The 14,588-nt window shown below is 42.0% G+C and overlaps 1 protein-coding gene across 1 annotated transcript in view; it reads right to left on the bottom strand.

Moving 5' to 3' along the window:
* The window catches only part of CEP162 (centrosomal protein 162), a 77,622-nt gene extending 64,597 nt beyond the window's left edge, over positions 1-13,025 (bottom strand). The window contains exons 1-4 of the mRNA XM_075554816.1: positions 12,775-13,025; positions 11,608-11,722; positions 1,910-2,018; positions 438-584 (exon numbers count right to left, since the gene is read on the bottom strand). Of these exons, the coding sequence (XP_075410931.1) occupies positions 438-584; positions 1,910-2,018; positions 11,608-11,664 (313 nt within the window). The 5' untranslated portion in view covers positions 11,665-11,722; positions 12,775-13,025. The remainder of the gene's footprint in view (positions 1-437; positions 585-1,909; positions 2,019-11,607; positions 11,723-12,774) is intronic.
* Between the last annotated feature and the right edge of the window lie 1,563 nt (positions 13,026-14,588).

Raw genomic sequence — 14,588 nt, 5'->3', positions numbered from 1 at the left:
AATATATTAACATTCAGAGCCCTGGGGGTGCTGTTGGATAAGTGTAGACAGCTACCCACAAGGTTGGCAGTTCGAATTCACAGATGAGGTTATATCCTCCCAGATTTGCAGCTTCAGAAGCTCATAGGGTCTCTGTGAGTCAGAATTGACTCAATAGCAGTGGGTTAGACACTGATTATATAATAAATAACACATCTTTAAAAAATAGATAGTCCCCTCTACCTACCAGACCTAGATTTATAATCAAAATCAGTCTGTTAGGTCATCAGGCTTTCTCTAAAGATCTAATTTGATTTTAAACCTTTGAGGAAAGTGTTAAATCTTTCTACATGTTTTAGCAAAGGAGACTCTGGATAGTTGAGTGAATTTTTTTAAACCTTGATTATATAATCATAGTGATGATTAACCTATCTACTAATACCACTTACATTTCTTACCATTTGTTTCTAAACTGTCAATACTTAATATTGATGTTCCACTGCTCTTAAGAAATTCTATCTTTTCACCAGACTCCTCTTCTTTTTCCACAACAGGTTGAGATGTCTTCTTTGTTTTCAAATAGCTTACACTTGTTCCAAGCAGTCCTAGGGATTTAATAGTTTAAGATTTATGTTCAGAAAACTGTTCTAACCATACGCTAACACAACACTATAAGAGTACTATAGTATACTATAATATATATAATATATACTATTAACATAGTTTATTATAGTATACTATAATATAAATTATAGTATACTATAGTAATTCTATAATACTATCATAGTAATTTTGTGTAAAGTAGTTACATGAGAGATAAATCTGCTCTAGTAAATGAAAATCACCCACATCTAAAACCAGCAAAAGAAAAATATCACTTCATTTAAGTATAATGTATCTTAGTAAACAGTTTAAGAATGAGCACAATGAATAAGACTTTTCTAATTAGTTTGAAGCACAGGGGCTTAACATATTACACCACTTTAAAGACCATCTTCTGCCTTAATTTCTGAAATTTCCTAGTGCATTCTTGTTGCCAAACTCTTAACACTATTGGAAATATTGTGGGTGGTATGAAGGAGCACAGGTATGAACCAGGATGGTATGAACCAGCATAGGTATAATCTAGGAAAATGAAGGAGAGTAGAAAGACAATGTAATTTCAAGAAAATGGAAGCAAAAATTAAAAGGTCTTTCAGTCACTGCGTCCCAACCACTGCGAACACAGCTCAGGGGAAGGAGAGGCTACCACAGGCTCTCTCACAGCATTGTGGAATTTGGATTTTTCTCTATAGCTAATACTAAGCATGTTTAAACTATTTCATGACTGACTAGCTATCCAATTATATAGAATGTTTCGAGGATAATGGAATTATAGTTCTATTTTAAGAAGAAAGCTCTTGTCTGGAAGTGGTATGCTGTCAGAGATTTGCTTCAGTCTAATCCAGTATATAGAAGAAACAAGATTGGTCATGAATGAATCATTGTACTAGCGAGGTAAGGTGCATATGGGGGAATATTTTACCTTTTCTACTCTAATTGTTGGAAATTGTCATACCATATTTTATAGATTTGCTGAAATCTGCCCTGCGCGAGGACACCAAAACACTGCCAGAATATCTTATAAATCCTATTTATATGGTAACATACAAATATATGTAAATTACTCATCATTGTGATTTGAGTAAATATCTATTACCTCAATGTACAGCAACATAATAATGCACAACAAATTCTCCTTCCATATACATTTAACAAAGTGAAGTAACATGAAAATCAGTTCAAAGCTTGAAAGTCTACACTATGAGTGTTTTTCCTTAATATTTTTACACTGCAGTATAAGATTCAGAATTAAAAGTCTTGACTGACCTCTTGTGGTCAAATACTTTGAAACTTAAAAAACAACAACAAAAACCACAATGTTTATCACCTTCTTCAAAATCATCTCCAGTGGTCCACCATGGGAGTGCATCTTTCTTCTTCTCTCCGTTTGTCTGCTTCGGTGTTTTGTTTGAATTTTCAAAGGAATCATCTGAAAGCTGAATTAGATACGAGCTACTGAATTCTAAAATACATTTAAAATTATTAGATAATCCCAGATTCATGGCTAAAAATTCATGTCTATTAGTACTGAGCTCAGATATCACATGTATAAACAATATTCTCAAATTGTATAGTGTATAAGTGAACATTTCTATGTATGTATGACTAATATAACTTAAAAAAATCAAACATTTATCTCTGATCATATACTTTATATCCACAAATAGGTACACTACTCAGGAAGAAAAAGAAATAAAATCTGATCAAACTACAAAAATTTGAAGAAAGAAAAAAATGTAGTTCTCTACATTTTCTGAAGTCTGAAGATCAATAATGATTGGTCAAAATTACCCAAGACCACTCTAGAAGAATATGCAGAAGATGAGGCTCAGAGCTAGAAAGGATGATGGAGTACTTCCTTATACATGGATAAGCTCCACAACATCGTAAGAAAACCAAGAGTTCTTTTGTATAAGTGTGTACAGCAGACTTAATGTGTGTTTATATATAGCTTCAACATTATTTAAATTGATTGTGGTCTTTTATATTTTTTTCCTTTAAATCATTTTATTGGGGGTTTATACAACTCTTATCACAATCCATACATCCATCCATTGTGTCAAGCACATTTGTGCATTTCTTGCCACCATCGTTCTCAAAACATTTTCTTTCTACTTGAGCCCTTGGTATCAGCTCATTTTTCCCTCTCCCTCCCTCCTCACACCTTTATGAACCCCTGATAATTTATACATTTTTATTATTTTGTCTTACACTGTCCGATGTCTCCCTTCACCCACTTTTCTGCTGTCCATTCCCCACGGAAGGGGTTATATGTAGATCCTTGTAATCTATTCCCCCTTTCTACTCCACCTTCACTCCACACTCCCAGTATCACCACGCTCCCCACTGGTCCTGAAGGGATCATCTGTCCTTCGCTTTGTTTTGTTCTGTCTTGTTTTTGTGCATATTATTAGCATCATTGCAGGTCTATCTAAATAAGCCAGGTAGGATAAACAATCTGGAGGAGAAAACAACGGGACCGACGGTTCCGGGGAGACATACGAGATGGGAAGGTGGGGGAAAGGAAGTGGTGTTAGCAAACCCAAGTACAAGGGAACAAGTGATCCAAAATCAGTGGCAAGGCGGGTGTAGGAGGCCTGATAGGGCTTGATCAAGGGCAGTGTAACCAAGAGGAATTACTGAAACCCAAATGAAGGCTGAGCATGATAGTGGGACAAAAGGAAAGTAAATGGAAATAGGGGAAAGAACTAAGAGGCAAAGGGCATTTATAGAGGTCTAAATACAGGCATATGCATATGTAAATATATTTATAGATGATGATAGGGAAATAGATGTGCAAATATTTATAGGTTTAGTATTAAGGTAGCTGACGGACATTGGGCCTCTACTTAAGTATTCACTCAATGCAAGAATACTTTGGTCTATTAAACTGGCATTCCATGATACTTACCTTCCCAACACGATCAATGATGGCAAAGCAGGTACATAATTAAATGTGGTGAAGAAAGCTGATGCTGCCCGGCTATCAAAATATAAAGCATCTGGGGTCTTAAAGATTTGAAGATAAACAAGTGGCCATCTAGCTGAGAAGCCCACATGGAAGAAGCCCAACAAAGCCCACATGGAAGAAGCACTCCAGCCTGTATGATCATGAGGTGTCCATGGAATCAGGCATCAGAACAAACAAACAAAAAAGAACAAAAAATCTTATCATTGTGAATGAGGGGAGTGCAGAATGGACACCCAAAGCCCATCTGTAGGCACCTGGACATCCCCTTCCCTTACAGAAGGGTCGCGTGGAGATGAGCCAGTCAGGGTGCAGTGTTGCAACGATGAAACATACAACTTTCCTCCAGTTCTTAAATGCACCCCCCCCACTATCATGATTCCAATTCTACCTTACAATTCGGCTAGACCAGAGATGTACACTGGTACAGATAGGAACTGGAAACACAGGGAATCCAGGGAGGAGGATTCCTTGAGGACCAGTGGTGTGAGTGTCTTTTTTATTTTTTAAGGAGCCCTGGTGGCATAATGGGTTATGTGTTGGGACGCTGACCATAAGATCAGTATTTTACAACTACCAGCCGCTCCTTGGGAGAAAGATGAGGCTGCCGGCTCCCCTAAGGATGTACAGTCTGGGAACCTACACGGGCAGTTCTACTCTGTCCTGCAGGGCCATTCAGAGTCACAATCCACCCGATGGCAGTGAGTTTGGATTTTTTTAATTTCTAATATTTAGGCCCAAATTTTGCCATAATTCTCTAGGCTCCTACTCTGTTACTCTCCGCCAATAACTTGCCCTTCTCTTTACAAAAAGCTTCAATTAAACACCAAGTTCCCCCCGTCCCATCACCAAACTGACCAGGTACAGCCCTTTTCACAGTCCTCCCCTCTAGCTAGACTTTTCAGGATGGGCACCTTCCACCTCTCTAGCGTCTGATCTTTTGGGTTACCCGACTGTGTTTCTGCAGCTTCATACACTTGTGCTCATCTATGCATGCCTGGTGCCTAGCACAACCCCTGGGTCAATTGTGGATTGAAAAAAATAACACTCAAAGTCTACTTTTCAGAGAAAAAGAAAAGTTTATTCCCTTGCCTCCCTTTCTATCACCTCCTCTTATCTACCAACTTCCTGATTCACTGTAAATTCTGGTTGCCATCCCCAAGAGCTCTCCTCTATATACCAACCTGTTACCGCTGAGTTGATTCCGACACACGCCAGCCCTACAGGACAGAGTCCAACTGCCCTGGATGGTCCCCAAGGCTGTCAGTCCTTCAGAAGCAGATGCTTTCTCTCTCTCGGATGGAGAATGGAACCACTGACTCTCTGGTTAGCAACCTAGCACTTAACCACTACACTACCAGGGCTCCTTCAATACACTATGTACGTAGATGCCCCCCCACCCACCCCCCGCCTCAGCTAGGCCTCTTTAACCTCCAAGATGACCACACAGTTCCACCTGGCAACTCAACAACTCCATGTGAATGATCTGTAAGAATGCCAACTTCAAAATGCCCAGAGAGAACTCATTGTCTTTTTCTAAACCCTTATTTTGGAAATTAGTTCATGTCATCCCCTTGTAATGGTCCATTTCTTTCTTCGCCCCAAATCCTGCCTATTTTTGATAATCTACTTCAACTCAGTCTATTCTTCCTAATCTCCATGGTCACATCAGAGTGTAGAATGAAGGACATGGCTTTTGGGACCAAGGCCAATCTGGCTTCAGGTTTCAGTTGCAACAAATGCTAGTCCTGTGGCTTAAAGAAAGCTATCTCTCTGAGGCTCAGTTTAGTCTTTTGTAATCGGCTTGGCCACACACACCAGGCAAGGGCTATGGCAAAGATCAGAAAAAGAAATGGAGAACACCTATATAATCGGTGTTCTCACTGCACAGTTCTTGGCACTGCTTTCCAGGTTAGAATCATTATAAATAAAATTCAAAATCGCAAAGCTGGTTCACAGATAACAATAGTGTTGGTAAGGACGTGGTGAAGCTGGAATCCTAATGCTGTGCTGGTGGGAATGTAAAATGCTGCTTTGGCAAACTCTGGTAGTTCCCCACAAAGTTAAACACAATTACCCGAAGATCCAGCAATTCTACCCCTAGGAATATACAGAAAATGAAAAAATATATATCTACACTAAATCTTTTAAACAAGCATTCATAGCAGCATGGTTGAGGGTAGCCAAGAAGTGGAAAGAACTCAAATGTTATTAGATGATGAACAGATAAACAATATTTGGTATATGCATACACTGGGGTGCTACCGAGCTACAGAAGGAATGAAGAAATGATGCATCCTACATGTCACAGGTAACTCCTGAAAACATGATGCTACGTGAAAGAGACCAGTTGTAAATGGCAGTATAGTGAACCATTCCATTTCTGTGAAGTGTTCAGAGTGGGCAAATATTAAAAAATATAAATGATAGCTGGGGAGGGTGAGGGGAGAAATGAAGGGCGATGACTAATGGGTATATGGTTCCTTTTTGTGTGATGAGAATGGTGTGGTGGTTGCATACCTTTGCAACTGTAACTCAAACTGTACACATTTTATGGCATGAGTTACACTTCAAAAAAGCTACATGAAGACATTGGTCGGGCCACTCTCCTTAAAATCATGTTTTGGTTCCTCTTGGGCCTTAAAACCTAGACTCAATTTAAGTTCCAAAGCCATGTCCACTCGCCCCAATACCCTGTTTCACCTCTAATCAAACAGAGAGACAACCTACCAAATGCAAAATTCTGCACCATAGTACAACTGGCAATTTTCTTTATTCCTGAACACCACGGTGGGCAAATCTATAACGACTATCCTTCCAAAAGAAGTTATTTACATTAATAATACATATGTTAAAATTATCAAATCATAGTTTTTTCACTGTTCAAAATGAAGGGATCAGGGATCAGGCATCATCAGAACAAAAAAGCTTACCATAATGAATGAGCAGGAATTGCGGAGTGGAGACCCAAAGCCCATTTGTAGGCCACTGGACATCCCCTTACAGAAGGGTCTTGGGGATGAGATGAGACGGTCAGCGTGCGATGTAGCAATGATGAAAAATACAACTTTCCTCTAGTTCCTAAATGCTTCCTCCCACTGTCATGATCCGAATCCTACCTTGCAAATCTGACTAGACCAGAGGAGGTACACTGGTACAGATGGGAACTGGAAACACAGGGAATCCAGGGTGGATGATCCTCTCAGGACCAGTGGTGTAAGTGACAATACTGGGAGGGAATAAGACGGGTGGGCTAGAAAGGGGGAACCAATTTCAAGGATCTACATGTGACCTCCTCCCTGGGGGACAGACAACAGAAAGTGGGGGAAGGGAGAGGTGGGACATAGCAAGATATGACAAAATAATAATTTATAAATTATCAAGGGAGGGGGGAGGGAGGAGAAAAATGAGGACCTGATACCAGGAGCTTGGGTGGAATGCAAAAGTTTTGAGAATGATGAGGGCAATTAATGTACAAATGTGCTTTACACAATTAATGTATGTATGGATTTTGATAGGAGTTGTATGAGCCCCTAATAAAATGATTTTAAAAAAATGAGGAGCTGATACCAAGGGCTCAAGTAGAAAGCAAATGTTTTGAGAATGATGATGCAACAAATGTACAAAATGTGCTTGACACAATGGATGTATATATAGATTGTGATAAGAGTTGTATGAGCCCCCAATAAAATGATTGGAAAAAAATAATAAAAAAATGAAATGCTACTTTATGCAAATCTCTCATATAAGGTAAGAGCTTTTAGGGCTATGAATGCAAAATAATCTATGTGTTTGTGTGTTCTATGTGTTTGTATGTTGGAGGGAGGCCAAGGAGGAGCCCCCAAACGCAAATAAGCTGCTGCCATCACACCACGCTGATGCACCTCCATACTATATAAGTTTCTTGAGACTGTAAATCTGTTTGTTTTTTTAAGTTAAAACAGCCCCTCAGGCATTTGATTCTGTTGCCAAGTCTCATGAACCAGCAAGTATCCCTCTGCAGATGGCCTGGAGATCATACTTCAGATATAAAAATGACACCTAAAGCGATCAAGGTCTCTAGCTGTCACAACGAGTTATCATCCACCCATTAGAATGGCTCAAATGAAAAATCAAAACACCGACAGCACCAAATGTTGGTGAGGAGGCAGGACAATGAGCACTCTCACACACTGCTGCTGTGGATGCAAATGTTCAATTCTGTGATACCTTCTTTCAAGATAAATATGAACCTATCTACGGTCCGGCAATTACCCTCATGTACGTAGCCAAGAGAAACGAAAGTATATGGCTACAGAGTCTTTTAACAAGAATATTGATAACAACCTCACTCAAAACAGCCAACAACTGGACACAATCAAAATGTCCACCCAAAGGTGAATGAATAAACAAATTGTAGTACAGGCGAACAATGGTACGCTGCATAGCAATTTTTCAAAAAAAGAACACATCACTAATACACGCAAGTTAGATAGATCTCAAAAATACTATGATGAGCCAAAGAGGCAGAAATCAGTTGGAGCCAATTTGTAGGCAGGTTTCCACACATCCCTGTGGCCTAAGATCATGAAAAAAGCCAATAAACACTTTCTGGATTGAACTGAGTCAACTAGTGGCTAGCAATTCAAAGCAGGTAAAAGTGCAAGTCTTTATGGATGACTGGTTGGGTTGCCCAAGTTCAATGGTTTCAAATTGTTCTGTACCTGAGTGGAGTGCAGTGACCATGCACTATGATAACTGTTATGGACTGAATTGTCTGCCCCCCCCCAAAAAAATATGTGTTGTAAAGTCTAACCTCTAAACCTGTGGTTGATGGAGTGCTAGTGAAGTTCTCAACTTGTGGGCTGTGACCCCTTTGGGGGTCAAATGACCCTTTCACAGGGGTCACCTGATCCATAAAAGTAGCAAAACAATAGTTATGAAGTAGCAACGAAAATAATTTTATGGTTGGGGGGGTCACAACATGAGGAACTGTATTGAAGGGTCATGGTGTGAGGAAGGTGGAGAACCACTGGCGGAGACACTGGGCTTCTAACTGCCAGGTCAGCAGTTGGAATCGAGCAGCGGCTCTGATGGAGACAGATGAGGCCTTTTGCTCCCACAAAGATTTACCACTTCAGAAACCCAAAGGGGCTTTTCCCCCTCTGTCCTACAGGGTTACTGTGAGTCAGAATCAACGCCATGGCAGCAGGATGAATGTGCGTGTGGACATGATCGCGTGGGGGACTAGGCTGAGGCTGTACGCCTTTACAGGAGCAGACAGCATCTTCCTTCTCCTGCAAGCAGCCCATCTGGCATTCGGCACTCACCCCGGGCTCGCCCCCCCAAATGCAGGTCTTCTGGCAACTGAATGGTAGAAGGACATTAAAAAAAAAAACCTTTCCAAAAGGACTACACGGCTATTTAACTTTCACAAAGAAAAGGCAGTTTATAAAATTTAATCTTGAAAAGGTCCTTACATGTGACATTTAAAAATAATTCATTCACATGAAAGCAAGACTCATATCTTGAGTACCTATTACTTCCTAACAATTGATAGGTGCTTTGTAGAATCCTTAGAACAGTCTTACAGAAGAGGCAAATTATTTTCAAATAATGCAACTGAAGTTCTCCTCACTAGCCCAAACACCTGTCATGACCAAAAATATTATTGTAATTGCTTAACTGTGTACCTTGCAACACCCTTCCATTATGTGCATGTACCGGATGTTGCGTAACCTTCACACTTTTCATTCAGCAAATAAGTATCAAACATCTGTTCTATAAGCGATAACTGCAATGAAATACATGCATCACTTTATAGATACCGTATGCTTATAAGGAGAGGTAGTAAAGAGACCCACATAAGAAAAAGGATAGATGGTGTCAAGTGTTATTTAAAGAAATAAATACACAATTTACTAGCAAGTGCCAGCGTGGGTTACTCACTGGCCTGCTAAGTTATAACATCATCAGCCAGGCTGACAGAGAAAGATGCAGCTCTCTGCTCCCACAATGATCCACAGCTTCCAAAACTCCAAAAGGAAACCTAGAGTTGCTGAGAGTTGGGATAGACTCAATGAGAGTGGGTTTTCTATTACTACGTGATTTGGGGATGACTTCTTCTGAAGAACCAAGGAGCACTGGTGACACTGCTGGGCAAGTCCCAGCCTGTTAAGCACAAGGTCTATAGTTCAAGGCCATCAGTAACTCCAAGAAAGATGAGGCTATCGGTTCCCATAAAGATTCACAGCTGCAGAAACCCTCTATGGGGTCAAGATCACTTGATTGCAGTGGGTTTGGGTTTCTTCTGGATAACCATGAACAACCTTTCTGAAGTGGTAACACTGAAAACGAGAATTTCGCTCGTCAGGTTACGGAAAAGGGAAAAGCACTACTGGGAGAAAGAATTGCTAATGGAAATCCCGTCAGAGGAAGGAAAGTTAGCATGTCCAGGAGAGAAACAAGGCCATTCTAATGTAAGCAAAGCAGGTAAGAGGGGAGAGTGGTATGTGGTATATGCTGAGGTTGTTATGTGACATTGAGAACTCTGACGCACAGCAACTCAATGCGAAACAGAACACAACCCTGCCTGGTCCTGTGCCGTCTGCAGTTATTCTTGTTTGCCCTCTGAGAGAGCCATTTCATCCCACTGAGAATCTTCCTCTTTTTCTCTGACTCTCACTTAACCATACCTGGTGACCACCTTCAGGGACTGCCCCCCCACTGTCAACATGTCCAAACACCTGAGTGTGTTTTTAAAGAACATTCTAGCTGTACTGGTTCCAAGACAGATTTGTTCATTCTTCTGGCAATCCATGGACTATTCAATGTTCTTCAAGGTTTCTTTAGTCTTCCTTATTCATTGTCCAGTTTTTGCAATCGGTCTTCACAAAGACCTCTGCCTAACACAAAGTCCCTGAAATGAAGTATTGGTGGCATTGCTGCCGGCATCACAGCAACATGGAGGCCACCACAGTACCCCGCCCCTGAGACACAAAGGACAGTCCTATGAGGAAAACACCAACAAAGTCAGGCGTGGTTTTCCACGTCAGGATACCAAAGGCCACTGCCATCACATCTATTTCAACCCTCTTTGGTCTCTCTCTAACAGGCGCTCTTCACCCTGGCCACCCGGTAGGGGCCCAATGGTTCAGTGCTGGGTTGACAACTGCAAGGTGAGCTGTTTGAAAACACCAGTTGCTCCGAGGGAGAAAGACGAGCTTTCTACTCCTGAAAAGAGTTACCGTCCCAGAAACTCGCAGGGGTAGTTCTACCCTGGCCTGTACAGCCACTATGAGTGGGCATTGACTCAGTGGCCATGAGGGTTATGGTCTACAAGGTCTCAAAGGCTCTAAATCTTTATGGACAGATAGCTTCACCTTTCTCCTGAGAAGTAACTGGTGGGTTTGAACCTCAGACCTATGGTTAGCCACCTGTCGAATGCTTACCATATAGTGAGACCAGAGACCTGAATTTGATTCTGCATGTGATGTGAAGCCTATAACATTTTTAATTTGGGGAAGTGGCAGAGTCTGACTTGTGATCCTGTGGCTGCAGTGTGGTAAAAGGAATACTGAGACGTCCGTTGAGAACTATTGTAGCAGTCCAGGTGAGACGACAGGCCTGAACTAGGATGGTAAAGTAGGAAGGAAGAAATCTGGAGGGATAAGGGACTATATTTTAGAGATGGAGTCAACAAAACTAAGTGATGACTAAATTGTATTTTAGTGGTGGAAGATCTGAGGGCACTGTTGGGACTGGATTGCTGACTGCTCCAAGTGCAGTGGTTCAAAGGCACCAACCACTCCTTGAGAGAAAGATGAGGCTCTCTGAGCTCGTAAGGACTGACAATTTTGGAAACCCTACTCACCTGACAGCAGTGGGTTGGGGTCTTTGGTTTAGAGGTGAGAGAGAAAACTGGAGGAAGGGTTTTAAAAAGACATATTTACATGTGCTTGATACAATGAATATATGTATGGATTGTGATAAGAGTTGTATGAGCGCCCAATAAATGATTTACTTTAAAAAGACATATTGACAATACAAACATGCCTCTTTAAAAAATATAAACATACCTCTTTCATAAACTGTTCAAACTCTTCATCTAGCTCTTCTTTGGAATAGCGTGCCATAATCAGTAATGTCCTCTTCTCAAAGTTAACATTCCAAAGAATTTACAGAAGGAAAACACTATATAACAACAGAAATAGACATTTTCTGAGACAATTTATATCACATCATGAAAACAAGTAGACTTAAACTGTATCCATTCCTCTTAAGGCAGCTTATATCTACAATTACCAGTCAGTGAGCTAATAAAAGATGCAGGATTCCCTCAGCAAAAGGCAGCTTTCATAATGCTTTGTGCTCAAGGCCCAGGATTAAACTTCCAGTTTTAAATGCTCCACAGCATTTCCCAAATCTGTATTAGTATTAGTGTATTCTTGCCTATGTGGGGGTAGCAGGTGGGGAAGGATGCAGCTTTAGGAGGTGGCTCCTTGATTTTCTTCACATAAACGAGGTACAGAGAATGTTTACAAATTATTAAATAGAAATCCAACGGGCTTCATCTTTTCTTTTCCAAACGCACAGAACTGATGATTACTTCCTTACTATTCAGCTAGTTATCTTATCAACCCAGATTAATGGTTTTGCAAAATAGAATGTTTTCAAATAAGAGGAAGTTTCAAACATAGCAATGGTATCCATCTACCTAAAGTAGTTACTGGAGTGTACACATCAGTACGGATTACATTTCACGTGGAGGGTGAGGAAGCCAGAGCAAAGTATTTCATCGAACACCAAAAGTGAAATCCAGAGATTTGCAGAGCAAAGTCCCCCACCTTTCTAATGCACCCAACTTCAGATCTGCTCCTTTCAGGATTCGAACTCCTGGAGCTGCTTTCTTTAGCGGAGGCTGGGAGTGGGGATGGAGGTTCCCGATGACCCCGTGCCTCACCTGCGTAACACCTTCTTCCTCTTATGAGTATTTCTGACCAAATCTTGGCTCTGAGAGATTGGTCAGAGGAGCCCACCGAAAGGATCCCAAACCCGGCAGCGACCCGGCTGCAGAAAGCGCGGGCACCAAAGTTGGCGGGAAGACAAAGACTTCTCGGTGAGCTCCTGGAGAAAGGGGGAAATGGCCCAGGGCAGCCTGGAGAACTGGCTGAGAAGCAGGATCTAGGACACAGGCGACAGGTAATAGCGACCCCAGTAGGAAGGAGCATCCACCTCTAATTTACCTTAGCCCTCCATTTGATCCTTTTCCGGAAAGACTGCGAGCTCCCAGCAGTTACCAGGGTAACAGACTTCAGCCGCGGAACTCCGGAGTCACATGATCTGACCAGGTCACGTGGCGCGTGGCCGACGGTGGGGCCGCCTTGCCGCCCCTATCGGTCATTCCTCCCCTGAGTGACAACTGGGACATCTACGGCGGAGCCGGGCCGCCTGAAGGGTGCAAACCCTCGCGGCGATCCCAGTCCATCCGACCAGACTGTTCCTGCCCTTCTTAAGCCGGTAGACGACGGCACACCTGGTGCGGAAGCGCTCGGGCAGAGGCATGATGGGTATTGTAGGCCGTGCCGGGGCTACTGGGAAGTGTAGTTCACTCCACCTATTGGTTTTGCGTGCAGTTCATTCGCATAGGACTTGCAGCGACCCTGTAAAGCAACGTTTCCCCTAGGGTTACCCATCCGGTAATTTTTATAGGAGCAGATCTTTCCATTCTTTTCTCCCCAGGGGCCTCCGGTGGGTCCAACAGCCCTTTTCTGGATATGTGGAAAAGCATGGACATTTTCCCACATGTAACTTGTCTTTTTCTCATCGTTCTCCACCCTTGTGTTGGAGCTATCTGCTTGACAAGTAAAAGTTTTGAAGGAGTTTAATTCACTGGATTTTCCCTTGTCACAGAAAAGCAGACCTGTGGAACCTTTTGTCAGCCTCGAGCTGTGCCACCATCTAGTGGACAAGAAATTGAAAACACATGTACTCCAACACGCACTCAAAGATCGTGGTACTCGATTCTTTAATATACACACTCGCTCACACATCATTTCCTATTCCTTTCTTCCAAATTTGAGCAAAGCAAAACTCGGGGTTTTACTGGAGACACACGGGGGGAATCATGCCCGCCCTGACCACGTCACACCGAGGTGAGATGCTGGGGCATGCAACAGAGCAGCAAGGGGAGCAGAGCAATGAAGTCCTCAGGGAGTACCAAAAATAGACTTCGGGGCCAGGGCGTGTGGCCCCATCAAACTCAGCTGGAAGACACTCAGAAAGGACAACTAGACCTTGAACTATTTATAGGCTTTTCTTTTGTATTTTTTGTCATTGTAGCTATTGTTTTATTTTCTTTTGTTGCTTTGTTGTGATGTGTTCTGTCTTGTGTTTGTGCATATTGTTGTTGCTGCGTTGTCTATCTGGGTGGGATAGGCAGGATAAACAAGCCCGAAGAGAGAACAACCAGACAACAATTCTGGGGGGACATAAGAGTGGGGGAGGTGGGGGAAAGGAAGTGATGTTAACAAACCCAGGGACAAGAGAACAACAAGTGTTCCAAATCGGTGGTGAGGAGGGTGTAGAAGGTCTGGTAGGGCCTGATCAAGGGCAGTGTAACAGAGAGGAATTACTGAAACCCAAATGAAGGCTGAGCATGATAGTGAGACAAGAGGAAAGTAAAAGTAAATGGAGGAAAGAACTAGGAGGCAAAGGGCATTTATAGAGGTCTAAATACAGGCAAGTACATATGTAAATAGATTTATATATGACAATGGGGAAATAGATCTATGTACATATATTTATAGGTTTAGTATTAAGGAAGCAGATGGACATTGGGCCTCTACTCATGTACTCCCTCAACACAAGAACACTTTGTTCTAATAGTCCAGCATTCTGAGATGCTCAAAGTGGGTGCATAAGCAAATGTGGTGAAGAAGGCTGATGGTGTCTGGCTATCAAAAGATATAGCATCTGAGGTCTTAAAAGATTGGCCCTGAGGGATTTATCTATCCTGGATTCCCTGTGTTGCGGACTCCTGTCTATAGCAATGTGCATG

Source organism: Tenrec ecaudatus, chromosome 7 (genome assembly GCF_050624435.1).
Source record: "Tenrec ecaudatus isolate mTenEca1 chromosome 7, mTenEca1.hap1, whole genome shotgun sequence".
Classification (NCBI taxonomy): domain Eukaryota; kingdom Metazoa; phylum Chordata; class Mammalia; order Afrosoricida; family Tenrecidae; genus Tenrec; species Tenrec ecaudatus.
The sequence above is the reverse complement of the archived record's forward strand: the minus strand, read 5'-3'. Positions and strand labels throughout refer to the sequence as shown.